The sequence below is a fragment of the Artemia sp. Qi Xiang Cuo genome, chromosome 11 (genome assembly GCF_049724085.1).
Source record: "Artemia sp. Qi Xiang Cuo chromosome 11, ASM4972408v1, whole genome shotgun sequence".
NCBI classification, from domain to species: domain Eukaryota; kingdom Metazoa; phylum Arthropoda; class Branchiopoda; order Anostraca; family Artemiidae; genus Artemia; species Artemia sp. Qi Xiang Cuo.
Window position 1 is genome coordinate 60,318,813 of NC_142804.1, and position 10,427 is coordinate 60,329,239.

General features: G+C 34.4%; 1 protein-coding gene across 1 annotated transcript in view; it reads left to right on the forward strand.

The window, feature by feature from the left end:
- The window catches only part of LOC148947200 (mucosa-associated lymphoid tissue lymphoma translocation protein 1-like), an 84,865-nt gene extending 74,796 nt beyond the window's left edge, over positions 1–10,069 (forward strand). Inside the window, exon 12 of the mRNA XM_089096929.1 lies at positions 9,129–10,069. Within this exon, the coding sequence (XP_088953055.1) occupies positions 9,129–9,251 (123 nt within the window). The 3' untranslated portion in view covers positions 9,252–10,069. The remainder of the gene's footprint in view (positions 1–9,128) is intronic.
- The last annotated feature ends 358 nt before the right edge of the window (positions 10,070–10,427 follow it).

Sequence of the window (10,427 nt, forward strand, 5' to 3'; positions counted from 1 at the left end):
TTGACGAGCTTGCGGACGAAAGGGACGTAAAATTTTATTGTCTTTCCATTCAAACTTCATACGGTAGTCACACAACAGATTCTCAACATCTCTCGATGATGGCTAGTCCTCTGAGAGAATTTTATAATGGGCCTCTTGTCTTTGTGATAGCCAGCTGACGCCAAACCTCGCAAAATGATTTCAATTTACCCCATATCCTTGAAACTAAAATCCAAACCAAATCACGATAATTTATAGGTATGTAATATGAAAATAAAACGTAATTGGAAATACGAATTTTAATAAAATATTGTTAGTAATAAATACGAATAAAATGAATTAGCAATAAATAAACATTAAGTAATACGAATAATGAAGTACGAATAACAATAAAACACTGAGAAAGACAATTTTAAAAGACGGTTGATAAATACAATTTTATCAGTAATGCCTGTCTCTACCAAACAACCCGAAATATTTTTGCACAGATGAAATGTGGCCTTGGGACCCCTACAGGGGGATATTATCCCGAATTCTTTAAAATTAAAAAGCAAAATCTTGCGAGCTTTTTCTGTTCATCTGTTTTGTTGAAAATATCACAGCTGGAATACTATTTTTGAAATTACTTACGGTGTTGAAGCGATGCGTAAAGAAGCTTAGAAATGGAGAATATACAAACGATTCCACCAACTTACTACCCGTCCAGAAATTAATGTTGAAACCTGTTTATGCGCCCTGATTTTTCAGAATCTCCAAAAAATCATTCATTTTGTTAACATTTTTATCTGAAAAACTCACATCATTTAAATAATCTGAGTCTAGCAGAGCTTTACCTTCCCATTCAATTCCATGCTCTCCCACAGCCTTTGCCATGTTCTATAGAATAATGATAGAACAATGTCTATGGTTATCCATATAAGTGGGGATAGACACAACCCTGCTTAACTCCTGATTCGTTACGAAACCAGCTACTCACCTCATTTCATGCCTTAGCCGCAGGATATTGTTCTCGTACATTGTGCTTGTCACTTTAATACACTTGACTGGTATACCATACAAGGAAAGGACCTTCACTGAACCTTTGCTATCAGCTGAATCAAATGGCTATTCACAATTTATAAAGCAAGGCCTAAAGCTGTCTGATAATTCAGACGCTTCTCAATTTTTATTCCTCCTCCATATCATGCTTTGGCATTTGGAGGGGACATATTTTTGTTAAGTTTTTTGTTAATAATTAATATTAAATAAATAAAAAAAATACATATCTTCCTTCCAAGCTTCAATCTTACACTATTAATATGTGGCTTCCAACTTAAATTCGAGTCAACTAGCACACCTAGGTAATGATAACACGTGATTTTCTGTACTTGACACAGGAGACTTAGTCAAAGATAAAAAATATGGTTGACGTGTCATCTCCCCTTCCAAAAACTCCACTGTTCCCTTAAAAATATCATCTCTTCATAATTATTACCGAAAAAAAATCATATGAGTTGTTAAAAAATAATTATTGTCACTTCTTGATAATAGTCTACCATCCATCCTAGGGCAGAACTAAGGTAGATAGATAGGCCTTATAGTAGTCCGTTGATAGAAAAATTCCTCTGAAATTTGTCTAATCCGCCTGAATTGGATTATTTTTAAACGACCAAGGTCATCAACATAGAAAACATTTTTTGCCCTCTGCACCCATCTTAGGTTTTTCCATACCTGAAAACTGCGATTTTATAAGATTTTTCTTTTGGCGGTTTCAAGATTATGAAGTTTTTAGGACAGTATTACATTTTCATCAGCGTTGCCACGTTGAACCGGGAAAAACTGTGAAAGCAAAACTACCTAGCTAAATGTGACAAAGCTCTTGTTCAAAATTCTATCAGTAACAATGCCTGCACTCCCAAAAGCAATTACATCTTCAAAGGAAGGCTACATTGTCTTAAGCTGTTTGATGCCATATGATTTTAGCTGATTTTTCATTCACTGAGAATATACCGGATTTTTGCTCCTGGGGTCTACCAATATTTGGCTAAGAAACATGGCGGAATTTGGTTCGGTGAATCTAAAGGAATTGTCCGCTTCTTTTCTTTCCAATGCATTTTGCTTCTAAAATTCTGAAATACAGTGCCTGGATACAGCTTGAATCCAAGCCTCTTCCTCGCCTTCATAATACTGTCTAAAAGAAACTAAAAAAAGACAAGTAAAAATTGCATACTCAACTTTGTGCTAGGCATTTTGCTCAACAAAGTTTAAGAAACGGAAATGATTCAAAAATCATCATTCTTTCCATACGTGATCGCTAGCAAAAACACACCGTATTGCGATGGCCAAACATTGCAGACACCTATCAATTGAAATACTTTAATCCATAAGCTCATGCAATTAATGCTTTTCAAGATTACTACATTAACGACCAGATCAGGAAATTATAATTTATTTAAGTTGTTTATTGTTTTAAGTTTAATTTTAAGCTTGATATTTATTTAAATTTTAATATTTATTGTTTATTTAATATATAATATTTATTAAATAATTTAAGATTTAAATAAATGTTCCCAGTTTTACCTCTCAGAAAGTTACCTCTAACTCTGTTACCTTTACCTCTCAGAAAGTGTGATATTCTTCCTTTTGCTTTCGAAAATGTCTCTCATTTTTGAACTAAAAAAATTATTCAGTTAAATGTGATAGATAGAGTGGTGTATCGAGTAGAATTTGGTTTTGAGAGCGAGGAGGTCGAAAACATAAAAAGAATAGCTACGACTTGAATTCTCTATATATCCTTGACTTTGGACCAATCTTGCTGTCGAGGTTAATCCCCTCCAAATATTTAGACAAGCAATCTCCTGCTGGTTAAAAATACACCCCCCCACAGTGTGCAGTATTCTTAGCTAACTATATACGTAAGCAAGCTATTGACGATCTTCACATAGAAATATATTTACATTATCTCAATATGTAGAAACCATATTTTCGGTTTGAAAGAAGGACTGTTTGAACTGTTTCGGGCTGTCCGAAAAAGGAGACCATCTCGAACGGAATGAATAAAATATATATCTTATACATGAAGAATTGCACACTGAATGTACACTCAAACTGAATGTACACTAAACATTGCACACTCATTTGAATGTAGTGTTGCTAATCTATTCGACGGTTACTCGGCTCGGTAAATTTAAAAAGAAAGGTGGATTTTATGAAGTATATATCTTATAACATGAAGAATTGCACACTGAATATACACTTAAACTGAAGCGTACATTCAAAATTGTACACTCAAACTGAATGTAGAGTGTCGTGAATTTATTGGGCTGTTACTCAGCTCGGTAAATTCAAAATGAAAATTGGATTTTATGAAATATAAAACTTATAACACATTCAGTGTATATTGTACACTGAATGTGCACTCAAACTGAATGTACACTTAAAATTCTGCACTCAAATTGAATGCAGAGCATTGCGAATTTATCAGACAGTTACTCGGCTTGGTAAATTCAAAAAGAAAGGTGGATTTTATGAACATATAGAATTGTACACTGAATGTACACTCAAAATTGTACACTCAAACTGAACGTAGAGTGTCGCGAATTTATTTGACGGTTAACCGGCTCCGTAAATTCAAAAAGAAAGGTGGGTTTTATGAAATATATATCTTATAGCATGAAGCATTGTACACTGAATGTACACTCAAAATTGTACACTCAAACTGAATATAGAGTATCGCAAATTTATCGGACGGTTATTCGGCTCGGTAAATTCAAAAAGAAAGGTGGATTTTATGAAATATATATCTTATAACATGAAGAATTGTATACTATAAAACGAAAAAATAGTAAAAAAAGAGAAAAACGAGGATTATACAAGCCAGTGAAAAATATGGACTAAAATGCAAATATTTCGGTCAAGACCTCCGCTTGACCGTCCCCTGTGTAAGATAATAACATTAAAAATACTAATAAAAATCAAGGATACTATAAAAAAATTTCAAACCTTAAAACAAAGCACAACTAAAATTTGAAGACCCTTTCCATGTAACGGTGAAAGGGTAACTGAATGAAAAAATACAGTACTGAATGGGAATTAAATTTTTTAATTTGTACAGATCATTTTTAAAAGCTAAACGCTTTCCTGGTAAAACATCATCACAAATTAGATTAGATTGCAAAGTGTGATTATTATTATTTAAGTAAAAACGATCAGAATTAATTAATTCATTATAAATGTGGCTTAATTAGGTTTCTCCCGTGTCTCTATTGAGAGCAACCTTTCGGTGAATGTACTTTTTTATCTCAACTGCCTCCCTGAAAACTTGGATGAGACTTTTAGCAGGGGCAATAATGGAGGTGTTATCGAATGAAACGAAATGGTGCGGGTTGTTATACACATGCTGAGCCAAGGCGGAATCAAAAGTCTCAGGCCTTTGGCATAGCTCCATAGCTTTGTCGATTGAGGGCCTGTGTTCCAACAATCTCTCTCCCAGTTGCTGGTGGGTTCTTTCAACATAGAAACAGCCGCAAGAACATGGAACCCTATAAACACCACTGCCCAAAATAGGGCTCGTTTTATCTTTACCACTGTTAAAATAGTTCTGGATTTTATTAGAATTTTTGAAGGTGACATTTAAGTTATGTTTTTTAAGAATTATTTCCAGTTTGCCGCCTTATTTGAGAAAGTAGGGTAGAGTAGTAAAGACTTTCTTATCATCCACTGAAGGGATGATATCCGTTGGGGGTTTTGGAGATGATGAATCCTTTTCTGCCTTTTTTTTTGTCTTTTTTCTATGATGGATTCCAGTAACTTGATGGGAAATCCATTGCAAAACAAAATGTTCTTCAGATAATTTAATTCTGGGGTTATATGAGCCTTTGAAAAAATTCTTATGACACGATCAACTCAAGATATAACTACTCCTCTTTTTACACAAGGAGGGTGGTTAGAAGAGAAATGCAAATACCTATCATTATGTGTAGTTTTTCTATAAATCGAATATTCAAGGCTGAGAGATTTGTTGAAGATTAAGACGTCTAAAAAAGGCAGTTTATGATGATCTTCCAGTTCCAAGGTGAACTGAAGGTTGGAATCGAAACTATTAAAATGAGATAAAAAAAAGTGTTAAGTTCTATCTCTCCGCGATTCCACACAGAGATAACATCATCGACAAACCGGCCCCTGAACCGGTGTTTCAGAGAAAAAGTATTCAACGTGGAGGTTTCATTAAATTCCATGTAAAAAGTGGTCAAAAAAGGTGAAAGGCTCGTACCCATTGGGAGGCCATTTGTTTGAGTGAAAAAACATTTTTTACAGCGTAACCTCTCGTCACCAGATTTTCAACAGATTTCTTTACTTCGAGGGGAGGTTGTTAAGAATCTTCTTGTCTTCACTCCTTATTCCTCTAATTCAAAACTTGGGAAACACAAATTCTGGGAAATTTAACAAAAGACCCAGACATCATTATCACCAGGGCTGACAAAGGGAATAAAATTGTTATCCTTGATAAAATCTCATATAACAAAAAAGTTACGGATATTTTGTCCGACACTCACATTTATAAACACATAGTCAGACCCCACCAACAAGTTCACCCGTGAAGTACGAAAAGAGCTGGGAATTTTTCAAAAAGAAAGACTCGTTACTCCACAAATGTACAAAATGTTTTACCCTAAAGGGTGCTTCGCTCCTAAATTCTATGGTCTCCCAAAAATTCACAAAGATAGAGTTCCTCTGCGCCAAATGGTGGCATCTTATAGTTCGCCAGCTTCCAGACTGGGGAAATGGCTATCCACTATTTTTCGTCCTCTTATGTCGACGCAAGCTTCTTACATTAAAGATTCAGTACACCTTGTGGAAAAATTAAAAAACCTTGATATAAAAAAAGACACAATTTTGGCCAGTTTTGATGCCATTTCGATGTATACTTCATGTGATATAAACAAAATGTGAATTTGCTCTTCAAAAGAAACTAGAAGATAATATTGACCGGATGGATTACAAAACATTGGATATTGAAACCATTATGTGACTTGTTCGCCTTTGCAATAAATATTCCTTATATTTTCGGTACAACAATCAATTTTTCACCCAAACAAATGGCCTCCCAATGGGTACGAGCCTTTCACTTTTTTGGCCACTTTGTACATTGAATTTTTTGAAACCTCTGCTTTGAATACTTTTCCTCTGAAACACCGATTCTGGGGCTGGTTTGTCGATGATTTTATCTCTATGTGGAATCATGGAGTGAAAGAACTGAACGCTTTTTTTTTATCTCATCTTAACATTTTCCATTCCAACCTTCAATTCGCCTTTGAACTGGAAGTTAATCATAAACTGCCTTTTTTAGACGTCTTAATCTTCAACAAATCTCTCAGTCTTGAATATTCGATTTATAGAAAACCTACAAATAATGATAGGTATTTGCATTTCTCTTCCAACCACCCTCCTTGTTTAAAAAGAGGAGTAGTTATATCTTTAGTTGATCGTGTCATAAGAATTTGTTCAAAGGCTCATATAATCCCAGAATTAAATTATCTGAAGGACATTTTGTTTTGCAATGGATATCCCATCAAGTTACTGAAATCCATCATAGAAGAAAGACAAAAAAAAGGCAGAAAAGGATTCATCATCTCCACAACCTCCAACGGATATCATCCCTTTAGTGGGTGATAAGAAAGTTTTTACTGTTTTGCCCTATTTTCCCAAATTAGGTGACAAATTTCAAAGAATTCTTAAAAAACATAACTTAAATGCCACCTTCAAAAATTCTAATCAAATTCAGAACTATTTTAACAGCGGTAAAGATAAAACGAACCTTTTTTGGGCAGTGGTGTTTATAGGGTTCCATGTTCTTGCGGCTGTTTCTATGTTGGAAGAACCCACCAGCAACTGGGGGAGAGATTGTTGGAACACAAGTCCTCAATCGACAAAGCTATGGAGCTATGTCAAAGGTCTGATACTTTTGATTCCGCCTTGGCTCAGCATGTGTATGACAACCCGTCCATTTCGTTTTATTCGATAACACCTCCATTATTACCCCTGTTAAAGGTCTCATCCAAGTTTTCAGGGAGGCAGTTGAGATAAAAAAAAGTACATTCACCGAAAGGTTGCTCGCAATAGAGACACGGGAGAAACCTATTTAAGCCCCATTTATAATGAATTAATTAATTCTGATCGTTTTTACTTAAATAAAAAAATTCACATTTTGCAACCTAATCTAATCTGTGATGATGTTTTACCTGGAAAGCGTTTAGCTTTTAAAAATGCTCTGTATAAATTAGAAAATTGAATTCCCATTCAGTACTGTGTTTTTTCATTCAGTTATCATTTCACCGTTATATGGAGAGAGCCTTCAAATTTTAATAATGCTTTGTTTTAAGGTTTGAAATTTTTTTATAGTACCCTTGGATTTTTATTAGTAATTTTAATGTTATTATTGTGCACTGAGGATGGTTAAGTGGATGTCTTGACCGAAATATTTGCATTTTAGTCCATATGTTTCACTGGCTTGTATAATCCTCGTTCTTCTCTTTTTTTACTATTGTTTCATTTTATCATGATTAGTCAGTGTGGTCTCAGAAATTATTTAAGAATTGTACAGTGAATGTACACTCAAAATTGTACACTCAAACTGAATGTAGAGTGTCGCGAATTTATTGGACTGTTACTCGGCTCGGTAAATTCAAAAAGAAAGGTGGGTTTTATGAAATATATATCTTATAGCATGAAGAATTGTACACTGAATGTACACTCAAACTGAATATAGAGTATCGCAAATTTATCGGACGGTTGTTCGGCTCGGTAAATTCAAAAAGAAAGGTGGATTTTATGAAATATATATCTTATAACATGAAGAATTGTACACTGAAATTGTACCTCAAACTGAATGTAGAGTGTCGCGATTTTATCAGACGGCTACTTGGCTTGGTAAATTCAAAAGGAATGATGGGTTTTATGGAAAACATATCCTATAACGTGAATAATTGTACATTGACTGTACACTCAAACTGAATGTACTCTCAAAATTATACACTTAAACTGAATATAGTGTCGCGACTTTATGGGACGGTTTCTCGGCTCGGTAAATTAATAAGAAAGTTGGATTCTATGAAATATATATCTTATAACATGAAGAACTGTACACTGAATGTACACTCAAACTGAATATACACTCAAAATTTGACACTCAAACTGAATGTAGAGTGTCGCGAATTTATCGGACGGTTACTCGGCTCGGTAAATTCAAAAGGAAAGGTGGATTTTCTGAAATATTTATCTTATAACTTGAAGAATTGTACAAAAATCTTAGACCTCATCATATGCCTAAACAATGTCCGAAGAAGAGGTACTTTCATGCTTTTAATTCGATAGTAATGGTAACTCGAACTAAAATTTAAACTTTGGTGGCAGCAGACTCAAATAAGTTATTTGCGTTTTTCATTGTTTCAAACTAGATGCACATAATCTTGGTTGTCATATACACAACTCAGCGGTGGCAATTCAAGTGGCGTCATGTAACATTTTATGTTGGAGCAATAAACCTCCTATTAAACGAAAACAGGCTCGATCAGTTTGTCCAATAAGTTTTCCTATATCTTATTTAAATCTCAGATACCGGATGGGGATTTTTCATGTATTGAATGTTAAGCTGAAAGCTGGAGGACATAGTAGGGCAGCAAGAAAGGGTCTGAAAACTGGCAAATTATCTGGCAAGGGTGGGGGGCATGTCTATTGTTAGCCCCAGTCAAAATATTTCTTTTTTCTTGGGGGAGGTGTGTGGAGGGAATGGAACTTTGAGGCCTGAGCTCTGACCCAAAGTGTATTAGACTGCTCATCAATAAAAGTATTCAAAATTATCTATTATTTATAAATAAAATTAATTTATAATTATAATTAATTTATAAAATTAATATAATTAAGAATCTAAGTTAATATAAAATTAATTATTATTTAAAATTAGTTATTATGATTCAAATTATTTAAATGGATCTTGGAGTAATTACAAGGTTCAACGCGTGTAACTGGTTTGATTTTGAATTAGTCTTCTCATTTGATTCAAATAAGTTTTTTCTTAATGATTCTCTAAAATTTGATACTGCTTATCAACCTACTGTATGTAATTCCTGTCATTGTATTTTATTTTTAATTTATTCTTTTTCTTCTTTTAGGATCCTTTAACAATCACCATTTTGACTAGCAACGAAGATGGCTCTGAAGGCAGACCATTAGTCACCATAAACGTTGGACTGCCTCTTATCTCTTCCTTGAAATTGTACGCTAATATTTTATAACTTTTTTATGTATGTTTATTGATTGCAGTTATTAGGTTTTGTTTGTCCTAGAAATACTAAGTTCTTTGTTGTGAAATTCTTGTGCGATAAGATGGATTTACGTTCTCGACTTGTTTTGTTAGAAAAATTTGAAAAATGAAGCGCGGTGCTTCGGGTGGGGGGGGGGGATGTCGAAAGACCACAACACGTATCAAGAGAGTTTAAATATCCTTTAAAATTAAATGAAGCCTTCAATCAATTCACAAAAAATTTATGTATTTTTTCGGTAAAGGTCTAGGTTTGGGGTTATTGAGAAAGAAAAACGTTAAGAAAAATTTTTTTACTTCATAATATGCAGAATAATTGTTGTTAACACATTTTGACTACAGCTCCACTGTACCAGAGCCGATCAAAGGGGGAAGGACAACCGGGTCAGCTGCCCTATGCGCTGAAACTGGGGGGGGGGGACGCCGCCGCTAGGGAAATACCCACTGATCAGGTTTGTCACGTTGATTTAGCCTTTTTTGCTTATATTTGAGTCGCGAGGGGGAGGGGGCGTAATTAATTTTTCCCCGGGCGGCACCGATCCTAGGAATGGCTATGCACTATATTTTACCCTCAACCCCCCTAATGCACAAATATATAGCCCAAATTATATATTTCCAATACATTCCACCACCCGTTACTCTTGTTTCGTCACAGTTGATTCAGTTGATGGGTACACATGTTGAAACGAGAGAGACGCATTGGCACAATTTATTGGAAGTATACGATTAGGGGTGTATATGTGCACATTAGTGGGGTTGGGGGTAAAGTATAGGGGAGTTGGAGTCAAAATGTGTTAGCTACTAATATTCTGGATATTGTGAAATATTAATTATTTTCTTGAGACGTTTCCTTCTAAATAGCCCCTAATCTAGATCTTTACCATTTTTCCTAGTGTAGTAAACTTCAAACCATTAGTATAGATAAATGTTGAAATTTCCTCTTATTCCTTCCTTTGAACTGTTCATTAAAGTTTTGTACGTCTTCTCTGGTCGTTTTTGTTTTTTTTCGTAACTAATTAATTTTGTTAGTTTTTTAAATATAAGTTCTACCGGGTGGCCCATACGACACTGAAGGTTTAAAAATAACCGCATTTTCTTATTTTTAATATTTTTTTCGATTTCTTAAGATAATTAATCCTATATATTTTTT